Raw genomic sequence first — 26,432 nt, 5'->3', positions numbered from 1 at the left:
GTGAATTCTTGTCGATCCTTCAAGTTCACACTGCTGTTTGGCCTTGGAGTCAGGACAAGTTCGGGTTTCTGATTCCAAGCTCAGTGTTCTGTCCAGTGGAAAGTGTTGGCTCTGAAATGCCAGGTGCTTTGGCAAAAACTGCGGTCATTGCAATGGTTGACCCTGTGTAATGTTCTGTGGAGGCGGGATGGGGCTGAGTATTACCCTAGAAAAAGGTGAAAGAATTGGCCATCCCATGGAGACATTGATTATACCTCCTTCCTTTTGGGCCTCAAGGTGATGACAGAGGAATACTCAGTAGTTCATAGCTTGGGATTCGCCAGGGAATTTTATGGATAATGATAGTGAGTCACATTTTGAACATGTATGTTATGATTTGATTCCTTCATTTATGTCTTTGCATGAGAGTCTTCAAAATGTCCCTAATCTTAGGAAATCTAAACTCGAATAGCTCAAAATTATATAACCGAGGACAGTTTTCTACTAACCAGTTTTGTAATCCCATTGGTTTAAAGTTGAATGTCACATTTTTGCCATTTTTTGGTTTTAAATTATCCATTTTCTGTGAGAACCAGAGTAATCTCTCAGATCCTCCCTCTGTGCTATAAATATGCTGTTTGGTAACTGGTCAGAAAGGTTTCAGACGCTGTGCCTCTGAACTTTTCTTGGAGTTCAGATTCAACCAAAGGTGTAAAAAAATGAGGCAAAGCAATGAGTTTGCCTGATTTCTAAGGACTCTTGGTCCTTAATGGCATATAACAAGTCTCTACATTTTGACTGTGGGACCCAGGCTAGGCTAAGCTAAATACCACTGCTCTGGTTATATGAAGATATTTAGGGGTGGCTACATGACTCAAATAGTCCAATAAGTTTTATCAGGATTTTTTTTCTCCTACAGATATCAGAGAGGAGATACATCCTTTTGGCAAGGCACCCTCGCTGAAAGATGGCATAGGCTGAGAAATATGAGCAGCCATCACTACTATCCTGTGGGGACAACCTGTTCCAGAAGCAAACCAACAGAGAGGAAAGCAGAATTGAAGTATGGGCAGGAAAAAGTAGAATCTTGGTCATATTCCTTGATCCAGCTGTGTCTGAAGCCAACGCTGGCCTCAGGTATCCTAGTTACCTTAGTCAATACCCAGCTTGTCTTAAAGTTATGCAAGTTGAGTGTTTATACCTGCATTATTCCATTATGCTTATCATCCCCATTCCATAGAAACCCACCCTCAGAGAGATTAAGTCCTTTGCTCAACCTAATACAAGTGGTGTGTCCTGGATTTGAGGTTGGGCTGTTCTGACTCTATAGCTCATGTTGCTTCCAAAGCTTGATTCAGCCTCAGTGAGTACAGCTAACTGAGCTGGTGAACCCAGTTCTTGACAGCATTAAGAGGACAGGCATTGGCTCTCTTGTTTTACTAGCTCATGGGGAGGCCAATGACATTAGACGCTTCAGGTTGGTGCACTAAGGGTCAGACAGGCTAAATGTGGTTCTTGGATCCCATGCCACATGCCTGGCTGCTCAGGAAATCCCTTTTTATTCAGGCTTCTCAACTTTCAGAAACCACTAACTGGGCTGGATCAGATCTAGTTGGCCTCCAGGCAGCCAGGCTACAGCTGAGCAGACAGATTCTGCAATGAGAAACACTCCAGGAAGATACCCTCAGCTTTGAGGTGCTGAGACTTCCATCTCCACTTCCTGAAGCTCAGGACAAAAGAGCAGCAGTTGTTCAAATGTGAGATCATAGTATTTTTAATAGTTAACAAAACATGCAGGTCAATAGTCAATGCATATACAATAGGACAGAGCAACAACAACAACAAAATTACAAGGCACAGTCTAACTCCATAGAGGCTTTCAAATGACGTGTTGGATAGAGAATGTGCTAATTAAAAACCCACCTGAGACACACCTCAGTGTCTCAGACCTGACCACGGCTTTCTGGTGGTAGGAAGGAGAGCTCATTGTGCCCATGGCTTTCAAGTCAAATACTGAGAACTCTTTACAATCTCCATGCTCTAGGTTGTTCAGTTTTGTCTTCCCCATCCCTGTTGTTTTTTTTTTTTTTTTTTTTTTTGGTTTGTTTCTTGATTATCTATTCATCCTTTATCCCGTCTCAGACAATGAGTTCCATGAATACTCTATCTGAGATAGCCTCAAACCATTGCTGTCTCAGTGAGCAGGGTCTCTGAGTTTGTTTTGGCCATTGGTGAACAAAATTCCTTTCTGTTGAATGGGCTGTGATCTGCATTTCCCCAGACAGAATCCGTCCCACCTGAAGCCCCCTATGAATATTCACCATCTCCTTAGAGGCCACTTTTATATGCACGTTGATGTGAGGACTTTTTCCCCCAAATAATAACCCAGTGGTGAGATTCCCCCATTGCCTGCTGCTCCCTGATTAGGTAATTTGAGAGATTCCCCCCCCCCCCCCCCACCTTAATTCCCAGGGTAACTATTCTGGCTCTGGTGTCGGGATAGAATTCTGGTAACCTGGAAGGAGTGTAGGCTTCCTACAGCAGTGATGTGAACACCAGGAAGGTGTGCAGCTGCAAAGAGCTTTTGGTTCTTGAACATCCAATGTGGCAACGATTGTAGGTAAATTTAGTGAAGGGAAGAGCTCTCACAGTAACAAAGGTAACCACAATGCCAAGTATGTGACCTCTGGCCATGCAAGTGTGGGCATGTGTCATTTGGAAATGTAACATTACATTCAGGGTCATCACGTTTTCTTGTTTTTCAAAAGAACTTGTTTCAACTCACTCCCTAGGTTTCATCCTTTGGTTTTTACAGGGTTACACTGTATTTATCATGTATCGTCACAGTCCTGGAGAGCTCAAGGGAAACAATTCGGATGAGTGAGCATTTCATGGAATTCAAACTTAAGTGCGATTTTACAAAGTCCTTATTGACAATATCAAAAGCCATTATTTTTTCTTTTTCTTCTATTCAAGTGCAGGGGTGAGGCTAATTCACAGAGACAGTGTATCATTTCACTAATATATTATTTATTCTAATTATATTTAGAATACCAAATATACTCAGATTACCCACAAATATCTTTCCTCATTCTTCTAGGGACACTTTCTGGCCTGCGACAGAAAGATGCCCTGCAGTGGAGAGGTCAGGCGACCCCTGGGGGGTGTCTTGCTGGAATTAGCAGATGCCAACAAAAGCAGAGAGCTTTCTTCAAACTGAAATCACTTTGGTCCAGGTAATGTTCAAGATCACAGTGTAAGAAAACTCAGATAATGAGCTGGAGACATTACATATCTCTTTCGCCATCACTTCTTCTTCAATCAGTGTTATTAGTAGCCAGGTTGGCGGGGGAGGTTAAAATCAAATAGCAGAAAATGATGTCTTTTGATCGACTCTCCTTTTTTCCTTTCAGAATTGTTCTGGGGATGAGTTGGGAAATAGATCATTGATGGGCTATTGTCTGATAGGAATTCAAACCACATTCTATCATCAGATGAAGAAGGTTAAATTAAAAAAAAAAAATAGAGGATTGGAAACTGTGAACTATAGCCTCTAATTCATATCTGATAACTCGGCTGTTTTTGTGATGGAGCATTAGAGACAGAGACATGTGGCCCAGACCATCTAGCCTCTTCATGGATGAAATCAAGGCTTTTCTAACTTCCAACTGTGAGTCAAAAGCAATCAGGAGTCAAGGTAAAATCTCCTTGTTTTTCGAGTGCACTCTAATTGGTGGGGGGGGTTCTTCTGCCCATGCCGAGGTGTCTTGGAGTTACACATAGTCGTACTTGGAAGGATGAGACTGTACCTCATCCTCTGTGCGGGCACCCCCATCGTATATCTTCTTGTTTTTGCTGTTGGGCCCAAAGCCAGTGCTGGCCTTGAAGCCTCCCGGCTTGTAGCCGACATTGTGGCCCGAGGCATGATAAGACACGGCTTTGTAGCTGAGAGAAAAAGAAACATTCCGTGACCACAGATGTATTTGATAAGAGGCAAAGCCACTCCATTTCCCCTGGAATATCTCTGTTTTAGCCCTGAAAGTGTCCCAGGAAACCCTTAGCCCTGGGCAAACTGAGACAGGTGGTCACCCCCAGGCTTTGAGACACCAGCTTTTCTGCCTCTGCATTGGAGCAGAATTTCTTGCCTTGTATTAAGCCAGTCTTAGTGACCAGTGAGTTCCTGCTGTTAATCAATTAAAATGAAGCTGAACCAGAAACAATGTCCAGGGGAACATGGTTAGGCCAAAAAAAAAAAAAAAAAAAAAAAAATCCAAGAATTTGTGAGTGCGAAGGTGCATACATGGAGCCCATCTCTTCTAATCTGCACAGTTTATGGGTAAGCTGACAGAGGCCCAGAGAAGGCAAATGACTTGTTAGAACTCACAGGACTAGTTAGCACAGAACTGGACTAGGATTGAGGTCTCCCAGCTCCGAGCCCCTTTATGGGGTTACAGTGGGGTTTCTCTGCAGCAGTACTTTGGCATTTTGGAACAGATGCCTCTTTGTTGTGAGCGCCTGACCTGTGCACTGGGCAAGGGTTAGCAACATCCCTGGGCCCCACCCACTAGATGCCAGGATCACCCCCACCCCACCCCAAAGCTGCAACAATCAAGAGTGTTCAGTTGTTGCCAAATACCCCGTGGAGGGCAGAATTGTTTTCAGCTGAGAACCACAGAGTTACAGAATCCTGGAGTCTGAGGGAACCTGGAGGGATATTTTTCTCTCTCAAACAGGATTATTCCTAAATCTGCTCAGCTGAAATGTTCCTATTCTGTTCTTTAGGTCCCCCATAAAAGAGAAGGCTCAGGATCCTTCAGTTAATAAAGTTCTTCAAAAACCCAGACTGATCCTTCTGGCTGCAAATTATACTTTAAAATGGACTCGGATGAAATGTCTGATTGCACTGGGATGGGGAGACTCACGTGGTTTCCTCAGGCACCAGGCCCCGGCAGGCAATGCACATCATCACACCCCCAATTAGCGTCAGGCCTCCAGCGACCCAGCCCACGAACAGGGCCGAACCAAAGGTGTACCTGAGGGGGGAAGTGAGGCCATGAGTATGGGTGACTCCACTCTCAGACCCTACCCGCTGTGCCTGGCCATGCCCATCCTCTCTGTCAGCCCTCCTGGGGGTTCCACACCTATCCCTGACCATGCCGCTGAACGCTTCTTTGGGTCACAGCTGACTGAACGAGGGACCCTGGAGAACAGAAGTGGGACTGAAGCTAGTCAGTAAAACGGCTGTGGGATTTTCCGGCCCCTGGCATCACTCAGGCATAGAATTAATTATAAGTCTCTACTCTCAGAGAAACATCACTGGAAATCCCCCTCCCTCCCTATTGGCATTGGGTGGGGGGTGTCTTCAAGGTTTGGCAAGAGAAATCTGAGAGATATGGAAGCAGTCTGAAGTTATTATTTCTGAAGGAATTTTGGCCCCTCGAGTTCTTACTGTGGGCCAGTAAGCTCTCATCTTACCTAACTCAAGTAGCCCTGGCAGCCGTCCACGCAGGTAGGAGCATTATCGTCAGGAAGAACTAATGTGAAGTGACCATTCATTCTTTCATTTGTTTACTCATTTGTTCAGCAGGTATGTGTTGAGCTCCCGCCGTGTGCCTGGCACTGCCCTGGCACACTGGGATGCAGGGGTGACCAAGCCCTCACTTTCATGGTGCTTCTAGTCCAGCTCGCACTGGAACTCAAACCTGTGGCGGTCTGACTCCAGTGCTGGTGCCCTTCCCTCCCAGGGGAACTCAGTCCCTCCATGGGACTCAGTTAGATCTGACTGGGATTGTCCGAGAACCAAGTCTCCTGAGAATAGAATAATTCTGATTCCACACGGACCTCTGTGGACAGTGGGGAGAGTGGCCAAAAACTTTTAGGATGTCACTGGGTATTTCCGTTGGTTAGAAAGTTACCAACTTTCCCTTCATCTCCAAGAGCCCCACAGAAAAGGACAGCTCAGCATGGCGGATACCTGCCCTTGGAGGTTGTCCCCTCGTGTCCACCAAAGAGCATGGGGCTGTCTGTGGAACACCATGAATCACTAGTATGTTTAAAAGTCACCAACTAAGAACATTATACCAGTAGCTGGAAGACAGCAATGTGTGTGCAGACCTCCACAACCTAAGAAAATAAGATCCTCTAGATGTGCTTTAAAAGTACACACATTTTAGCAGGATCAAAGTAAGCAATATAAGCCTGATGACCAAACGTAATGTAAAGGGCAAAGCTGGCAGACTGAGCTCAGGGCTTGAAAAAGTTCTGGAAGAACATTTATCTGCAGGCAGTTTTTACTTCCTTTGGACTTGGAAGTGACAGACATTTGTTTTGAAAGCTGTTGGCTTGGAATGAAGAACCCCATCCCACCCTGTTGGCCCTCCCCAGCATGGCTAGGGGCTTAACACCTAACCTTTTCCTGGGCGTCCTCCCGAGAGGCCCCTGCGTAAATCTCCTGGGGGAAGTCTTGGTCCCTCAGCCCTGGTGCAGACAGAACCCCTGTCCTTGATACCTCTAAAGATGGTCGAGTGGCCACATAATGTTAATGATGACAACCATCACTAGCATTTATTGAGCCCTTACTGACACTGTGATGGGCACCTTTATCACAATCTCATTTAATTCTTCCAACAGCCTCATTTTGCAGGATTTCTCACTCCCATTTTACAGAGGAGGGGATTGAGGTTTAGAGAGGCTAAGTAACTTTTCCAAAGACCCAGGAAGGACACAGGAGCTACTGAAATTCAAATGCAGATCCTTCTGCCTCCAAAGCCTTCATTGTTCATCATTAAGCTAATACTATCTTCTGGGCAAGGGGAACATGAGGACTGAGGTCTCCTTCTTTCACTTAGATCCTCTTGGTCAAGGTTAGCAAACTTAAATACCTAACTAGGACAGCTAAGAAATTTAAATGAGTGAAGTGGGGAAAACCCCCACAAGCATAATGATAAATGGCCTCAGCGCTGGGACATTTGAGAGTGGTGGGGATAAACTGGAGAGGGTGAGCTCTTGCTAAGAGGGCAACTATTTTGCAGCTGCAGAGATTGTTGCCATAGAGAGCGAGGGCCCAGTACTGCTGGATCTGATGTTTTTCTTTTACAAGGAGCTGGAAAAACGGATTGCATACGTGTGTGTGTGTGTGTGTGCATGTATGTGTGTATGGTGTGAAATATCCTTGTAGTAAACACTAATGGTGCTTTGCCCGTGTCCCTTATGTCCCTTTCACCATTTCTGTGTTTCTTCTTCAGCTCCTGTGGTCTTTGCCTTTGCCTGCTGGCCCCCATGCTTTCCTTTGGAGGTCAGGTTTTGATTTAGCCACTGGAGCCATTTTGCCCATGTGCACAGAGGCTGATTGGCGCTGAAGTATGAAAGTTTGGGAGTCAAGACAACTCTGAGGTATGTTTCATGCCCTACAGCTCCCCAGGATTGGGCTGAGTCCCAGAATTCATTGCAATTACCCTCTTCTCTGTCCTGGGTGCCTCACTCCCTACCCGGTCTCCCCTTCCTTAATATATCACTTGCACATGAAACCTCAGAATCTGTTTTTCAGGCTCTGTGTTTGAGTAACCCAACATATGACACTTCTAATTTTTAAAAAGTAGTGAATAATTCAAGTTATAAAATGAAGTGTTTAGGCTAATACAAAACACCTCACAAGCTCTGAATAGCATGATAGCAGGCACTTTGTAGCTGGGTACCCTTAACACGGCATTGGCAGAGGATGGGATGCTGGGACCAAATGGGGTACCAGAAAGCCCATCAGTTCACTGTCAAGACCTTTCGTGGCAGCTGTGTTGTCTTGTGTGACTTCTGGGTAGAGAGGATGAGAAAACAGAAAGAAGGGAAAAACTGCTGCCCATCTATGGAGGAAGGCACTCGGTGAACATTCTAGAATCCTATAGTCTCAATCTCAGGACTGAAGTTGCCTGACTGAAGGATGGTGTAGGTTCTAGGGAGATGGTGTGAGAGGATGATGTGGGTATTAGCACTGTGTGCCAGTGGGGTGGGTGACTCCTCTTGGCAGGGGCAGTGACACAGGTGCCCAGATACTCTGGGTAAGGTAGGCTCTTCTAAGTAGGTTGACCAACCATCCTGACTTGCCCCCATGAGGGAGGAGTTTCCCAGGATGTGGGACTTTTAGTGCTAAAACTGGTAAAGTCCCAGGAAAACATGGTCAGCGTACTTCTAAGTTGCCCTTATAACCAAGAGACCGTGGGAAGATCACAGAGAGGATGAGGGGAGCTTATGGGGATCACTTCCTTCTCATTCTTGAAACAAAGCAGGAACATGGATGGGGACTGGAGTTCCTGGGAGGCAGAAAGTAATGGATTTATACAACCTCATCCCCTGTCTGTATCCCATGATGGTGTGGCTGGAGAAATACCAAGTGTATCCACTCCAGAGATGATGGGTCACTTAGATATGATATTTACATCACTGTCTCAGAAGAAGGTTTTTTTCTCCATCAAGAATTTACTGCTGCTTCTTGCTTTGAAATATGTCCCTTTGAAGTGGCTAAATGAATATAGGTGTTAGAGTTGCTCTTCCAGCGTTTAAAAGTTCTACCCTCCTTCAGACACCAAATTATAGTGGGGTTTCGTCTCCCTCAGCTAGACTGTAATGTCCATGAGGATGGGGAACTTGTCTTATCCCCAGCTCTCAGAACAGCTCCTGGCTCACATCAGGTGCTCTATACATTTGTAGAATGAATGAATGAATGAATGAGAAGAAGAGGCAGCTGTACAAGGAAGAAACATAACATTACTTCTCACCTATACTGCACCTTTCTCAGTTCTACTCAAGCTTTCACCTGTCCCTAGTCAGGTTCCCGTCATGGTCTGGGGATGTGGGTTGATGCTCATTTACATGCCTGGGCTAATAGTGCCTGTTTCATTGCCACCACAATGGGGCCTGTGTAAGCATGTTAGATAAATACTGTGAACTGTCGCTGTATTTCAATGCAAATGTCAGCTCAGCCTCAAGTCATAGCACCAAGGATATTTCACTGAAATGAAGTTTATGAATTTACAGATCATTGTTGATTTACAATATGGCATGGTTGCCTCTGATAAATTTTTGCTATTTCAGGCACTGACAGTCACATTAGGCATATGTGTTTAATAGGATTTTTATAACAATATTCACCACGGGGTACTAAGACTAGATTGGAAGCTTACCTGGTCTGAACAGTCTGCACCATCCCACCCATCCCAGTGTACATGTTCGCTGTAGACATCCAGAAGTTAGTAACCAGCATGTTGGCAAACACAGATACTCCAGCGATTGCACAGAGACCTGCGGGCAAAATACAAGAAAGCTCCAGAGTCAGCTTTAAAGGGATCACAACGTTTCTGAGGCAATGTACGCTGAAATGAGTTTAGATGAGCAGACTGCGAACATTCCATTCATATAACAGAATAGCTAATCCAAGCATTGATTATTGAATTCCCACTATGTGCTAGACATTATGTTAGACCTTCTTAGAGTGCTTAGATTCTCTTATCTCTCTAATTGTGGAGGGATTTGTATGTGTGCAGAAAGGGGTTTTTCCATGCATCTTGGGACAAAGGATTAGTAATACAAATATTTGGGGTTTGGTCCTTCGATGGTGTCAAGTGCTCTTTCCTTAAAATCATTTTCAAGAATCTTGCCAAAATAATGTCTTTAGGGACTGAGTCACATGGCTACCTTAGGACTGAGAATTTCTTATAATAATCAGATGGCAGCTAAGGGGGACCTTAACATTCATGATCATTCTGTAGAGCATAATTGGGCTCTAGCCTCAGATCTTGAATCCCAGTGCGTAAAATTCTGATCCATGTTCAAACCATGTTCAATAGGGAGAAACCATGTTTCCTCTGCCAGAATAATTTTACTTTGACATTCCCAGAAAAGCATTTGAGAGAGGGAACCCTGGCTGCTTGTTTACCTGAGATGATGAACATGATCCCAGAGGTCAGTGTCATGTTGGCTTTGGCAGAGTCCTCCATGCTGCCTATGCGGATGCACTTCAGGGCGAAGATGGACACCAGCAGGCCGATGGCACCCAGGACAATGCCCACGATCATCAGGGCTCGCACTGCCTGCAGCATGGCTGTGGGGCAAGAGGCAAGACACAGCAGACAGATGAGACCACCTCTGCATGACCACCAGGCTTTAGTTTAACAAAATAAAGCAACCACAATCAGCCAGCATCCAATTCCTGAGAAATAACAAGTCCGTAAAATGCGAACCTTGTCATTGCCAGGGGATGTGGAATTGTGAGAAATGCAAAACCACCACATACAATCCTCTGATTGTTGAAGGACCTGCATGTACACAGTTGTCTGTAGAATGACAAAAATCATGAACTGTTGGGAGTAGGGACAACCAATGGATAGCTATTTCATTTCCTCATTTTAAAGCCTGATAAGCTGGGGTCTAGGAAGAGGAAATAGCTTGATTAAGGTGACATGAAAAATTACTGATAGAGCTTATAGTAAAACTGCGTGACTTTGGCTTCTATCCCAAACATCGTTCTCCTCTAGTCTTTTCATATGGGCTCATTGCTTCATATTGTTGCGTCCGCTTTAGAAAAACCCGATATTCATTCATAGCGTGTGATGAAGCAAGGTTACTAGGTGATATACTAAGGGCACCACGTTTTTGCTTGTTTCCAAAGGGACTACTATAGTCAGGGTAGGCTGTAGGTTTTGGGTATATATAACAGACTGCTATATCACTCACAGGCCTTTCAACATGACCAGTTTATCAGCAGTTCCCTTCTCAGGAAGCAATGGGAGCTGTAGATCCTGCTGGGACTCTCCCCCAGTGCCTCCCCTCCAGATAAATCCAAAGTGGTTTCTAGTGTGTCCTTAATGTGCACTGACTCATCTCAACAGTTTTTTTCTGAGCCCCTATGACTAGGCACAGGGATGACAGTAATTAATAGGTCAGCCATGGTCTCTCCGCTCACGGATCTTATGTCGAAGTGGGGAAAGACAGTCATTAAACATGCCCGCTACAAGCATAATGCATTTACAAAAGAAAGACAAATGAGTCTTGGTGTTTTCCAGAGGGAAAGGCCCGAAGTGTGGGTATTTCTGGTGGAGCAGAACTGAAGAATTGTGTGAAGCAAAGCAGAAAGCTCTGTCTTACCCTAGTTATCATAGCCAATTGCTACTTTTGATTGAAAGCTATAAGTCGCTTTTCAGACATGAACAAATCCAGTCCACATTAAAAAACCCCTGCAATGTCGGTGATATGATTACCTTCATTTTATAATTGAAGAAATCGAGACAGAGAGATTCAGGAACTTGCCCGAGGACATATTTTGAGGGACAAGCAAGAGCTGGGGGTCAAACCCAGAACTATCTCCAAATTGTTTTTCCCATCACAGTACATTCCTTTGAGGTACCTAATCCTGGAAAAACAGGCTGCCATCAGGGTACAGGGATCTGTAAGCACCTAAGAGAATGTATCCTCCAAACTCGGAGACTCAGCCATGAAATATCAACCTCTAAAATGGACGCTAAAAATGTATAAAGAAATATTATCTAAAAATCATCTCAGGGAATAACATGTCCTAGGAGATTTTATTTGTGAATGTGACTCTCAAGACAAGGACGTCCTGGGAGGAATTTCTCTCTAATCTCTCCAGGAAGATTTTCATCTCAAATATGGCCAATATCAATGGAGCTGCCAGCTTATTCACTCTAAGGTGTGTATCACAAAGCAACTTGTCATGATGGAAGAATTGGGAATCAATGAAGTATACTGAAAAAGGAGAGGCAGATCATTCAGAATTCGTTAAAGAGCCTTTGGCATTGTCTGAGGAATGGAGGCCCTGTCAACTTTCTCTCTGTGGAGATGATGGTATCCAGCCACTCTAGTTCTATGCCGCTTGATTCTGATTCTCTTCCCCTGAAGCAACTTCTGATTTTAACTTTGCTTCTCTGCTGAAAAGAGAATTCTACAAGCAGCTATATAATCAGTCGTGGTCCTATTAGCAACTATATTTGCAGGATAAATATATTGGTTTATGGTGTGGATCAATCCTCCAGGATCTGACCATTCATCCCTGGAAGAATTGAATCGATTAACATTGGCATCTTGAGATTACAGCTGAGTTCTGATGCTAGAGCTGTGGTGACCCCAGTTGGGCAAAGAGAACCAATGAGGGCCTTGGAGTTGCCCTTGGATCCACTCTTAATGTAGGAGGGCTCTAGAGGGCCACCTTTGTTCTCTAAAGCCTTGCTCAATGGTTTTGCTGGCCCCACAGGATACTGGGAACAAACATTCTGTTCATTCCCTTATTAACAAATGCAAGCGTGTGTCATGTACTTGTGTATTCATTTATATTTTTGTGTTTTCACTCAGCACATGTTGGTATGTGCTCATAGTCATATGTTACATAATAATATAACTCATCCATGAATTCATTCATTCATTCATCAAATTCTCTACAAAACCCTATGTCAGATGTTGTAGAAGATATAAAGTTTCATGAAAAATAGTCACTGCCTTCAAGCGGTTTACAATCTGGGAAGATCATATTTTTATTGGAAATCTTGAACTTCAAATTTCTTTTCACTTTGGGAGTATCTATTCTCATAGTTGCTTATGATGTGGTTCTAGTTCTCTTTAACACATACAATTATACTACTACAAGCCTGGTTCAGGACAGGTATGGACAGGACATTTGCTGGGCAGCCCCAGGCTTCAGGAAATATCCTCCAGGCTATACTGATGTGTATGTTACTACCAGAAAACTGGACATATGGAAAGAGGAAGGGGCTTGACTTTCTCTTCATCTTGTCCTCATGGGCCTCTTGTGAACTTCAAATCCACCCAGAAACTTGCTGGAGATTTTAAAATCTGTTCTTGTTCTGACATTTTAAGCCTTAAGCTATTCAGAAAACAAAATCATTTATCCCCTTTGGGAAACACCTGGCAAGGCATCTGGTTAAAACAACCAAAACCAACCAACCAACCAACTAACCAACCAACCAAAACCAACCAACCAACCAACCGACCAACCAAACAAAAACCAAATAAACGATATTAACTAAGTAGGATAAAGGATGTCCTTTCCTCATTCTATAACAAATTAACATTTCTCCTGGACTCTCAGCAAGGGTGGGGTCATTAACTCTTTAGACTGAGTAGTTTTAATGTTTGTTCTTGAAAACACATCATGAGGTGGCCGTGGCTGAGGCACATGGTCTTGCCTGTCAACTTTCTCTCTGTGGAGATGATGGTATCCAGCCACTCTAGTTCTATGCCGCTTGATTCTGATTCTCTTCCCCTGAAGCAACTTCTGATTTTAACTTTGCTTCTCTGCTGAGAAGAGAATTCTACAAGCAGCTATATAATCAGTCCATTCATCCCATCCGTTCAGCCCATCCATTAGAAGGGCTGTGAGATTGGCAAGTGGGAGGTGAAATCACTGTGGACTTGCCTCGTATGGAGAGTTGCTGTTGCTGTGCCACAGGAGCCCTTGGGCACTGGAGCCTGGGCCAGCCTGTCCTGCTCAGCCTTTGCCTCAGGCTGTCAGATGCCCTCTTGTCTTTGCTGAGTCAGGTATGCATGGCAAGGCCTCATTTCCTTCCTGCTATCTCTTTTTTTTTTTTTTTTTTTTTTTTTTATTTTTTTTTTTAAATTTTTTTTTTTTCAACGTTTATTTATTTTTGGGACAGAGACAGACAGAGCATGAACGGTGGAGGGGCAGAGAGAGAGGGAGACACAGAATCGGAAACAGGCTCCAGGCTCCGAGCCGTCAGCCCAGAGCCTGACGCGGGGCTCGAACTCCCGGACCGCGAGATCATGACCTGGCTGAAGTCGGACGCCTAACCGACTGCGCCACCCAGGCGCCCCTCCTTCCTGCTATCTCTTGACCTCTGGATTTCTGATGAACACTGGCACCTGCTTTGAATCAGGGGTCCACCCTCACCCTGAGCACATTTCTCTTAGCCCGTGGTTGGAAAAGACACAACATTGTTTTATAACTTGTGGGACCACTGTCAGAGTCACAATCCTGGGCCTGGATGCATAGACCAAGTTCTTCCTTGCTTCGGAGATCCCTTGAGGGGTGCTTCTGAGAGTGGGAGCTGTGATGGGGGCAGGTTCCAGGAAGTAGGAAGAAATGTTCTCTACCACTCATTGCTAGAACCCCCCCCCCCCGCCATGTCTAGTAATGACAATGGAGATGCATGGGGGTGACCTGAACTTCCTTTCCAGCTGGAAGAATCTACCATCTGGGATTCTAATCTTCCATAGATAGGTACCCAGAGAAACTGCTCCCAAAGGGGGTAGGTTTCTCTTTTAGCCACACTGTCTCTTATTGCTATTCTGAGCAAGAGGCACATAAGCTTATCAGCTGATAACAGGTGAGTCAACGGCTCTATAGACTGATTCCCTGCACCAAAGGTGTGACTACGGCATTCTTTCCAGTGAACAATGAGGCATTATCAGACTTGAAGGGTGGGCAGGATTCAGAGCTGACAGAAGCAAACAGAAAAATGGGAACTCAGTGTTCCCTCCCTGTTGCAAAATATCTTATTCCCCCAAACTAGCTATGGACTGACAGGCAAGGTGCCTTTGGGTGTGGTTCCCAACCCTGCTTGCACTTTAGCATCTCTTGGGGGAGCTTTTAAAGAAATATTAATGTTTTGCCTCCACCCCTAGAGACTTTCATTGAATTGTTCAATAACATAAAATTTCAAGGAATAATTTGGGAAAACAACCCTCAAGAGGCTCAGGAGGAGGTGCTCAGAGCAGGGAGTTGAGAGGAAAGAGTTCCCAGGGGCTGACATCCCTGAGCTAGCTGGCGTGTGGGTGTGAGGCTTATGAGACAGCAAATCACCAGGAGCCAAAGGCCTGGAGCTGAGGCTTTTGTTGGTGGTGGTTAGAGAGGACCCATACCTCAGGCACAGCTTGGCTTCAGATTGGAGGCAGGGGAGGCTGATGGAGGAGTCCAAAGGAGGGGAGCCCAGAGAAGGGAAATCTGAGGCCAGGCCTCAGAGAAAAGGCCCTTCAGAACAAGGGTGAGAGGGCCTAGCTTCTCCTGACATCTCAGGGAACCAATATGGAAGTCCTTTGTGTCCCATGAAATCCTACAGAACGGTGTGATGCCAGGTAGGTGGCATTCGGCAAATCTTTTAACCTCACTGAAGCTGCATTTCCTCAACCCTGGAGCTGGATAGAGATATCTCTTGCACAAAGATGTTGTGAGGACCAGCTGCTGCTTGGCACCAGCATAAAACCAAGCCAGGCTCAACCAATGTCGGTTTCCTCCCCTTCCCTAAAGAGAAGTTCTCTTTCTTCAACCCCACATGACTTTGGCTGGTACTAACTGTATAAACGTGAATCCTCTCACATGGTGATAGAATATGGTTGAGGATTTGAAAAAGCCGTGCATGAGGGAGGATGAGGGGCGAGAGGGGAAGCAGATTGGAGAAGAGTAGGAAGCGTAAGTCCTGGGCCAAGGCAGAGAGAAGATCAGGAAAAATGGACTTAAGATCTGGCTGGCAACGAGGAGGAGGGGCAGGTGAGACAGTGAGGGGTGAGGCGCCGTCTTCATTGTCCTTCCTTTTTGACTCTAAGGTGGGGTCCAGCTATGTGACTCTGGCCATGTGTGTCTCCACCAAGAAATGGAGACCCCCCCACTGACTAGTCCACAGTAGGGCCTGATGCTTTGCGTGTGGCTGCCCTTTTGTCAATGCAACCGCCACCACAATCACAAGCTGAGGACGTGTTCTGATTCCTGCATCTGCATAGGGCAAGCGGTCACAGTTTACGTCTCAGGTACAGGTCCTCTCCGGCTTTGCAGATGTGTCCTCAGTTCTCTGTGGGATCTTCGGATGTATGTTAGTGGGGACACATTTGGATGTCTGTCCACATATTTAAAAAGGTATGTTTGGGCCAAAATAGCTTTCTTTCTTGAAGAAAGGGGAAAGCAGCTTGACCAAAAACCAAGGGGCTCCCCCCAGTTTCATTTCAAGTTTATCACTAACTTATAACCCCTTTACCTCTTAGGGCCAGTTTCTTCCACCAGACATCGGGGAAAGACAAGCTGGTTTCACAGGATCAGGAACACTGGACTTAATGTCAAATAGCCAATCGTAAGGAGAAACACACCAGGTGGCTCCTTTAGAAAGGGTCCTGGAAAGCAGTTTGGTATTTTTTTTTCCTTTATGGATTTGTGCTTTAGATTTTGTAGAATTGTTTCCTGGGTTAAATGTGGTTTCTCTAAAACCGCCCATTCCTGGGTGTGTAAATATGATTGGCAGGTTGATGGGACACTCTTTAGGTCTTCAGTGGCTGTTGGTTTTTCACATTGCTAGAGAAAGGGGGCCAATGTGGCCAGTTGTATGAAAGAAAACTCAAGACCTTTAGTGCCTGCAAAGACGCTGGGAATCACTGATGTGCCAGAACACGGGTAGCATGGGGGACTGAAAGAAGAAAAGAGTACCCTAAATAATATTTGGTTTGGGTATTTGGATTCATAATAGATGCTTGATTTTGGAGAAGAAAAAAACCCTGGAAGATCAAATGTCCTGTTTGAGAGATTTGGGTGGTGTAGACAGGGCAGTAATGACTGACTGACACCAAGAACCAGATCTGCTAAATGGATTGCAAAGCCCTTTCACACAAATGCCTTATTGTGAGGCATTTCACAGATGGGGAGAGCAAGGTTGAGAGACCTAGCTGGCCAAGCTAGCCCTTGATCCCAGTTCACCTGCCTTTAACTGTAAGGCCCTGCCATGGCACCAAATTCAATCCAAATATTTGCAAACACATTAGAAAAAATATCACTTGCCTATGATGTCATCATGGGACCAGGGACATGAATTTGCCAGGTCTCTGCCTCCTCTCCACCCTGTTCATTGACAGCCCTCTGCTCTCCTCCCCCCACTGTCTCCAGGGCAGGGGGTGGGTGGGTGGGAAGAAATGACACACAAGTCATCCACTCTTTAAACTCGGTACTCCTAATTGTGCATTGTGACGATATGGCTATAAATGGGTCAAGGTGCAGATGTACCCTCTACTCTTAGCGTGCTCAAGCGCAGGCCAGTCTCTTCAATTCTAAAGGCAGCTCCTTGTATCTGGAATGTAGAAGCAGGGCCTGAGCATGGGCAGGGTAAAGACACAGACTTGGAAGCATTTCAGCCTTGTGTTCATTTCCTGCATCTGATATCTCCTGTCCATGGGAGCTTGGGCACCTTACCTTGTCTCCATATCTGAGCCGCAGTTTCCACTTTTGTAAAAACAAAGCTGGTACACATTACCCTGTATTGCTGTGAAGGTTCAACTGGTAGGTCTATGTGCAGTTCAAGAAATGGTCGGTTTTATTTCTGGGCACTGTCCTTGGAGAGTGACATGCTGCTCTGACTGTTTGGAATACAATGAGAGGGCGTCTTGGGCTATAAATTATACAGAGCTGGTCATATATAGGTAAATAGTCCTGCTACTACAACCATTTACCTCATTAATCTATCTGTAGGTTACATAATATAGCTAGTCGAATGGAATTAAATTATTCTATGGCTGTAAGTTCCAACTAAACGTGATACATTTTTATCAGATGAATGAAGGGTATGTGAGATTTTGCAAGAAAAGAGCTTATCCTTAGGAAGAATTGAATAATTGGAAGTGATTATTATGACTGTTAACTGAAGTATTACAATGGTATCTGCCTCATGCTTTTATAGTAACTTTAAAGCTTAATTCTCTGCTGCAGGCTGGTACTCCCCTGAGCTCTAGGTCAAAATTAAACTTTCAACCTTCCATTTCTGTCTCTGGATGTTTCACCCAGCTCCTCTGCTTCAGTCTCTCTTCCCTCGGCCCCTTGTCATGCTCAAGAAAATGTTCTCAGCAGCTGTTTCAATGCCTTCTAGGTGCCAGGTCCTGAGTAGTTAATGTTACCCCTTTCAGCTTCCTCCGGAGCCCTACAAGTGTCTCTGGGCCACCCTCTGGCCTTCTCTCTGGCTGCTCCGTCTTCTTATGTTCCTGCCTTCAGGTTTTGAGGGTCTTTTTAGCCTATTCCTTCTGGCAGTCTTCCCACCCGTCCCCTACATTAGTCAGCCAAATCTTAAGTCACCAAACAAATATTTGCATTTTGGGATGCCAATTTACATTGTAGTCACTTTTGCTGCACAAAAGCCTCGCTATTCTTTTTTTTTTTTTAATTTTTTTTTAACATTTATTATTGAGAGAGACAGAGCACGAGCAGGGGAGGGACAGAGAGAGGGGAGACACAGAATCTGAAGCAGGCTCCAGGCTCTGAGCTGTCAGCAAAGAGCCTGACACGGGGCTCGAACTCACACACTGCGAGATCATGACCTGAGACAAAGTTGGACGCTTAACCGACTAAGCCACCCAAGCACCCGAAGCCTTGCTATGCTTAAATCCATGCTGTTCTCCATGGCCATACATTAACAGTGATTTCAAGCATCTCCATTTCTGCATATTCAGGCCCAAGAAATGTTTTTCCTGGCTTTTGGTGGAATCCTGTTCCCCTGACTCAGACAGGCAGGACTGGGATATGTCTCTGTGATGGCTGCCTGGAGCTTTTCAGCTCTTCCAACTTGCGAGCAGTGTCACGAGAGTGAATGTGCCCAATGTTATTAGAGTGCCTGGGTCTGGTACAGAGATCTGGGGGATCCTATTCAATTTAGGGCTGTGAGGAGGCTTCACAAAGGAGGTCATATTTGGGCTGGACCCTGCATATGAGAAGATTCATGGAGATGGCAGTGGAGTGGTGGAGGGGGTACTTGGCAGTGGGAGAAATGGGTATCCAGGATCAAGCCCAGGGTAGAGTAAATGGACAGGGAGAAGCAGAGGCTGGGGGGCAGAGGAATTGTAAGAGTTAAGTCAGGCAAGATGAGGGAGATAGGAGGGCATGGGTGTCAGGCAGTCATGTCTACACCTAATTAAGCTGCAAATGGGGGAACCATGGGAGGGTTTGAGTTTTAAAATGCCTGAGAGATGAGAACTGAGAACTGGCAGTCGGTGATTGGAAGATTCTACCCGATCTGCCATAGTCAAAGGAGCAAACACTCTAGAGAGATGAAGGATAGAAACCGGACTGAGAAAGACGAAGAGTGACAGGTGATAGTAAAATGTATTCTTTTCATTTGGTTGTCAGTGACCCAGGGAGAGACAGAACTTGAGAATGATCAGAATCATAAGATCTTGTAGGAAAGGAGGATATAAGCCTAAGTGAGGAGGAGAGATGACAAGAAGAATAGGGGCTGATCAGACAGGATGGTGTGGGGCCCCATGTGTGGAAAGAAACAGAATCAGCAAGAGATTGGTAATGTGTGGTTTGGCCCTGAGCTGAGGTTATTGAGCATGAAGTTATGGGATGTCATGCCTCAATTTTGAATATGAGGTCAATCTTTTTCCTTCATTAAAACAATTTTTTTTTAACATTTATGTATGTTTGAGAGAAAGAGAGCACAAGCTGGGGAGGGGCAGAGAGAGAGAGGGAGATACAGAGTCCGAAGCAGGCTCCAGGCTCTTAGCTAACAGCACAGAGCCCGACGCGGGGCTCGAACCCATGAACTGCGAGATCATGACCTGAGCCGAAGTTGGATGCTAAACCGACTGAGCCACCCAGGCGCCCCTTTTATCTTCTTTTAATAGTTAAAATGAGATGTGACTCGACAGTCTATGGTCTTGCACCTCCTCCCTTCTGACCTCTCCCTTCACAGGAGAGCATGATCCCTCTGCGCTGTCTTCCTGTGGCCAGGTCCCACCTGCCTTGCTTCCCTAAGCAGGTCTCAGTTAGTGATCCTGCTGGTCCTGCAATAGGAATGGCTTCCAAAATGCAGTAAAAACCCCAGTTCTGCTCTGTCACCCATCTTCTTTTTCTTTCCAAAAATGAAGATAAATTAGTTGAATTGCTTTTCATCATTCAATTTCAAGTGCTTCGAAGACTCTTAACAGTTTCGTGCAAGTTTATTTCCATCTACCTGTTCATAAGGTGTTAGTTTCAGAGTGGCAAATCAAACACTCTTCCCTTCCTCACCAAACTCCTATCTTGGCCACTCCCTGGAGCCACTGATTAGACTGACCTTTTATTTTCTTTTTGCCCACCCTCTTTCTTTAAATACGAGTCGCTTTCATAATATCTAGAATGCAAAGTTCCTATGTGCATGTTTGAAATAATTATCTGTATTAAAAGCAGGGGTTTAACTTCATCTTCAGGGGTGAAAAGATGTCACATTTATAATTATATTTATATTATGAAATTACTATAATATAATTATAACTTATTCTGGCATGCACTGTTTCTTAGGAGTGCACACTAGAACCTCTTAACGCAAAGCAAAAAAAAGGATATTTATAATTTAATGGCAATATACATTTTCTGACACTTTCAGAGACTCCAGCTTTTCAAAGCAAAATTGAATTGAATTGAAAATGAAATGAAATTAGTTCTCCATAAGCGTTTTGGGCTAGAAGAAAATAATTCACAACCTACTTCCTTGCTCCCACGTATGTGCAGGCAAGAGCAAGTCACATGCACACACATGCACACAATTTTCTCCTTTGAGGACCATTAGTCTATTCTAGTATCATGAGCATGCTTACCCTTACAACAAATCCCATTCTTTTCACCACCCGCAATTCCTTTGACTTGAGTATGAATTCTCCGATTTTCTCCAGGACAACTATTAGCCCTCTTTGTCATGGAGCCAACTTCTCTTATTCACACCTTTTATTCTGAGCTGCAAGGGTCATACCCAGAGGTGGGGAGCGAGGCTCAGTCCCTGGTGTGATTTCTGAGGTCCCTCCTGGCTGCAGGGAGCACAGACACCCCTCCCCGGCCCTCACCTGCTCAGGGCCCCCGTGCTGCCGGGCCTACCTGGAAGGCCCAGGATGGTGAAGTAGGGCCTGCACTCAGTGAACCCTGAGCTCTGCCTCACGCAGCTCCGCCAGAGCCCCTCGTACTGGAACACGGAGGTGACGGGGTTGTCGTACAGGTCCTGGGTGCTCCACATGTCCATCCCCGTGGCGGCGATGCACCCCGCCAGGCCCAGGAGGGACAGGAGGAAGCCCACCACTTGGCACGTGGTGGTGGACATGGCCTCGGCCCCGTGCGCCCTCCACCCGCCGCCCGAGGTCTAGCTGCACCTTCCTGCTGTGCAGGGTGTGCGTGGGCCAGTTGTGCTCCTGAGCGGAGCTGCCCTAATCAGATGGTTTCCCTCGGCTCTTGGTGTTTGCTCACTCTGTTTTCCTTAGATAGTTCAGTTTCACTCTTGGTTCAAGGGCATTATGTTTTCATTTGTTAGGGAAGCGGCCCCAAGAGGCACTTGTCCGCCGAGCTGCGCAGGCCCAGCTGGTGTGGGAGCAGAGTGGTTGGAGTGGACACCCTTTCTGAAGGCCTTCAGCCTCCCTTGTCCGTGGCTCTGGCTGTGACACGAGCACGCCGGCCACCGCCTGGCTAGAAAGGTGACGAGTCCAGCGCCGCGGGCAGCCCCCACAGCCTTTTCTTCTAGGCTCTGCTCGGCAGAGAGTAATGTCCTTAGGCTGACATCACTTAAAACAAAGGCCCCAGGAGTCTCCATCTTCAACCAGACTTTCACATTTCCTCCTCCACAGCTCATAAACTACTTTTCCTGCACGTCTTTCCTTTGCACTCTTACAGGAATGGGTGGAGTACGTATTATTATCCCACACCCATATATTTTGAGTGAAGTGAGGCACAATAGATTAAGGAACTTGTCTAAGGGCCTTGAACCACAGATGCTTTAAAGTCAGTAAAGGCGGAGCTCCAGTGCCCACTTCCAGTCTGGTGCTCTTTCTCTATTTCCATGTGGAGAGGCAGGAGCAGGCATGGTTGTCCCCACGTTTGGGAACAGGAAGTCAAATCCAAGAGATAATGCTTTCATTTTACAGGTGTTGGAAATAGGATGAGAGGAAGCCAGACATCCTGCCGACCTCCACTTTACCTTTTCACTCATGCCACAAGAACCACGTGAAGACCACGTGGCAGACACAGAAGCTTCTAGAAAGGCCAAAGAAGGGATTAGGACTGGCTGGGCCAAAAGCCCTGATTTGGTTACAGAGAGACCTGGGATCTGCTCCTGACAATGTTACTAATTCGCTTTGTGCTGGGTGATTTGGGGCAAACTGCTCAGCCCCTACAGGTTACAGTTACTTTTTTCCATTTGCAGACTAAATAGAATACTTCAGAGCCCTCCTGGATCTCCTACACTGTCTTCCACACTTGGCAGAAAAGTTTTCACTACAGTTGGTCAAAATATCAGGAATTATATAATCCTGAAAAAGAGAGACTTGGCCAGAAATTAGCCATTGCATTTTGACTACCCAATTCGATTTTGTTCGAGAATTGATTAACCTGCCACTTCCTGGGGGGTCATGTGTATCAGGTGTCTGAATTCGGAACCATTTTAATTCTGGCTTCCCCAACTCTGGGTTTCCAGGCTGGGAAACACACTCACCCACCAATGTCTAACCTGTACAGGTTCTCCAGGAAACAAGCCTGTGCATCTGGACATTTCAATGTTATCTTGAGTGCATCCAGCCACTGCTCCCACAGCTTTTTACCCAGCAAACACAGAAAGCAAATATGGAAGGTCTCCCCCTAGTATGAATGGAGGCAATACTCCCCTCAAGTGCATCCCTTGCTTTAGGTTCTGTGATCAGTGTAGAGAGTGAATCATGAGCCAGAAAACTCAAAAGAAGAGAGTAAGCCAGAGTTACATCACTTAGGGTGAAACAGTGTTGGTGTGTCTGTTTTCCCTAAGCTGAGTTACAAGGCCAAGTCCAAAAGGTGGGGAGGGAACAGCCAGAAAAAGTGATTCTGATCTTTGCTGCTGGAGGGGGATTAGATCGGAAAATATTGGAATAGTTCTGGAATGATTCTGCCACAGTTTCTGTGGACAGAGTCCATTTTGTTCTTATTTCAACCAAGAGGCCGGCTTTTTATTCATAAAGAGATCTGTAGATGTTTGGTTTCCAACATTTATGTTGGAACATTTATGTTCATTTTATGACATTTGTCTAACACCCACTCCATACCTTGACTACAGTACCACTGAAATAGTCGATTGAAAATGGAAAAATACAAATAAACGTTGAAAAAAAAAATTTAGGGGCGCCTGGGTGGCGCAGTCGGTTAAGCGTCCGACTTCAGCCAGGTCACGATCTCGCGGTCCGTGAGTTCGAGCCCCGCGTCGGGCTCTGGGCTGATGGCTCAGAGCCTGGAGCCTGTTTCCGATTCTGTGTCTCCCTCTCTCTCTGCCCCTCCCCCGTTCATGCTCTGTCTCTCTCTGTCCCAAAAACAAATAAACGTTGGAAAAAAAAAAAAAAAAGAAAATGGAAAAATAAAAAAAAAATAGGTTATTACAAGTTATCTACTCTCACATGGCAGTTTTTCCTCTCCCCTTCCCTATGGAATATTTTTACGCGAGATTTCAAGACAGGGAAAAAAAGTTATTCTGTAATAATGAATTAGCTTTCTTTCTTGTTTGGAATGGTGACAGTGATTTTATTTTTTGGGAGAAGAGAGGGTCAATTTATTTTTTTTTAATTAGAAAAATTTTCTTTTACATTTATTATTTTTGAGAGAGAGAGAGAGAGAGAGAGAGAGAGAGAGAGATGAGCATGATTGGGGAGGGGCAGAGAGAGACTGAGACACAGAATCTGAAGCAGGCTCCAGACTCCAAGCTGTCAGCACAGAGCCCAACACATGGTTTGAAATCATGACCTGAGCCCAAGTCAGACCTTAACCAGGAGCCCCAAGAAAAGTTAATTTTAAAGGATAAACTGAAGGTGCTTCTACCTAGTAGAATACTGAATGAGTAGAGAGAAAATGTAAGTCTACATACTTTTTAAATGTGAAATAAATATTGCTAGGTTTAAAAACATTTGGAAGATGTAATTTGTCATTTTCTGGTGGGTTTTCTGTGCTATAAAGTGGACCACTGCTTTAAAAAAAATTTTTTTTTAACGTTTATTTATTTTTGAGACAGAGAGAGACAGAGCATGAACAGGAGAGGGGCAGAGAGAGAGGGAGACACAGAATCAGAAGCAGGCTCCAGGCTCTGAGCCATCAGCCCAGAGCCTGATGTGGGGCTCTAACTCACGGACTGTGAGATCATGACCTGAGCTGAAGCTGGACGCTTAACCGACTGAGCCACCCAGGCGCTCCTGGACCGCTGCTTTTTAAGTGTCACTGCCAAAGAGTGAATGGGGGGTCCACAGAGGAAATTCTGGCTTCTTCGTTCATGTAAGAGGCTTTGTCAAAATACATTAAATGTGTCTCTAATAATAATAATAATAATTTATGGTCTGACTATAACAATATATAATAATATTTATTATTTTTATTATAATTATAATTATAATCATATCATTATATAACTATTTATAATAATCATTATTGTTATTCATGGTCTGATTTTGTTTAACAATAATGGGGTTGATATAGCTTTGTTTAAAACCGTTAAAGTGGAGCAAAATGTTTTGCTGGTTTCTTTGGGGAAATCATCCTTATGTTCACATTTAAATATGGTTCTGGCAGTACCATTTCAGGTTATAAATGTTTAGAAGCTTATATTATTTTACTGATATTGGAGAAAAAAATTTTCTCACCTTTTCTTTACACCTTTTTAGGAACATTAATATGTATAAAACCTTCTATGGTAATTAGGCAAAAATGGTGGTCAAATAGCAATAAAACGAGTAGACTAGTGAGACAAATAATTGATACATCTATTAATTTCTTTCTCTCAAAGTATTACCACACTGTATGTCCCTAATTTCTGATTCCTCCTTTTGGTACTCTAATAGAAAATTTGGAGGTACAAGGGCACCAGGGTGGCTCAGTCGGTTGAGCGACCGACTTTGGCTCAGGTCATGATCTCACCATCTGTGAGTTTGAGCCCCGCACGGGGCTCTGTGCTGACAGCACAGGGCCTGGAGCCTGCTTCGGATTCTGTGTCTCCCTCTCTCTCTGCCCCACCCTGCTTATGCTCTCCATCTCTCAAAAATGAATAAACATTAAAACAAATTTAAAAAAGAGAAAATTTGGAGGTAGAGAAAATTTTAACAAATCACTCATAATTTCAAATCCTAGACAAAATATTTGGTATATTTCCTTTTTATCCTTTCTTTGTATATATATTTTCACATGATTAAGAGATTATATAACTTGATGTTTTGCACTTTTTACTTAATTGCATACATAATTAAATCTCCTTGTAAACATCATTTAATATGTTTAATATTAAACATTTAATTTGTTATGAACAAATTAGTATTTTAATGCTAGCATATTAGTATTCCATTACATAAAGGTTCACCTAAACAGCATCTATTCTTATAAATTTGGATCATACCCTTCCCCCAGTTGCGTGTGTGTGTGTGTGTGTGTGTGTGTGTGTGAGTGTGTGAAAACAACGGTATGATGAAGATTTTTTGTAAAACTATTTGCCGGCATTTCTGTTAACTCAGGATAGATTCCTAAGAGTAGAATTAAGATGTCAAACAAAGGGTGTGAAGTTTTAAAAAATCTTTTTTATATAGAACTGGACTTTTTCCCCCATGAATATTATTCCAGCAGCAATATTTGAAAGACCTTGTTTCACTGCACCCTTATCTAGTTATTGAATTTGGTAAGTTATATATGATCATTTGTTTTAATTTGCGTTGCTTTGATTACTAATGAGTTTGAAACTTTTTTTTTTGTTTTTATTTTTTTTTCAACGTTTATTTATTTTGGGACAGAGAGAGACAGAGCATGAACTGGGGAGGGCAGAGAGAGAGGGAGACACAGAATTGGAAACAGGCTCCAGGCTCCGAGCCATCAGCCCAGCCGGACGCGGGGCTCGAACTCACAGACCACGAGATCGTGACCTGGCTGAAGTCGGACGCTGTAACCGACTGCGCCACCCAGGCGCCCCTGAAACTTTTTTTAAAAAGCAAATATTTATGAGGGCGCCTGGGTGGCGCAGTCGGTTAAGCGTCCGACTTCGACTCAGGTCATGATCTCACGGTTGGAGCCTGCTTCGAATTCTGTGTCTCCTCTCTTTTCTGCCCCTCCCCTGCTCATGCTCTGTCTCCCTGTGTCTCAAATATGGATAATAAAACATTAAAAGGTTTTTTAAAAATAAAAAACAAATACTTATGAAGCATTTGTTTTTTTTCCTTTTCCTGAATTGTCAGTTTGTACTTCTTCCTCATTTATATACTAGAATTTTCGCATTTTGCCTATCAACTTATATAAATAATTTATTGTTAAATATCTTAATATACTGTTGTAATTACCAAAAATATCTTTTCTCATTGATTATTTGCTTTTTAAATTTTTGCATGGTCTTATGTATTCCATTTATGTGCTTCACATAATCGTATGATGAGCATACCTGGTGCATAATATATGCTTAATAAATGGTTGCTGAATGATGTAGTCAAATGAGTTTACTTTTGTGTTTCCTCCATCA

General features: G+C 44.4%; 1 protein-coding gene across 1 annotated transcript; it reads right to left on the bottom strand.

Annotated features, from left to right (window-relative positions):
• Positions 1–1,735: 1,735 nt before the first annotated feature.
• CLDN18 (claudin 18) lies at positions 1,736–21,178 on the bottom strand. Its single transcript, XM_030330267.1, has 5 exons — positions 20,828–21,178; positions 9,905–10,069; positions 9,153–9,270; positions 4,902–5,012; positions 1,736–3,924 (listed from the first exon to the last, which is right to left on the bottom strand). The coding sequence occupies exons 1-5, from the start codon at positions 21,045–21,047 to the stop codon at positions 3,753–3,755; spliced, it is 786 nt and encodes a 261-aa protein (XP_030186127.1). The 5' UTR covers positions 21,048–21,178; the 3' UTR covers positions 1,736–3,752.
• Between the last annotated feature and the right edge of the window lie 5,254 nt (positions 21,179–26,432).

Source organism: Lynx canadensis, chromosome C2 (assembly GCF_007474595.2).
Source record: "Lynx canadensis isolate LIC74 chromosome C2, mLynCan4.pri.v2, whole genome shotgun sequence".
NCBI classification, from domain to species: Eukaryota; Metazoa; Chordata; class Mammalia; order Carnivora; family Felidae; genus Lynx; species Lynx canadensis.
Note: the sequence above shows the minus strand (reverse complement) of the source record. Positions and strands in the feature narration are given on the sequence as shown.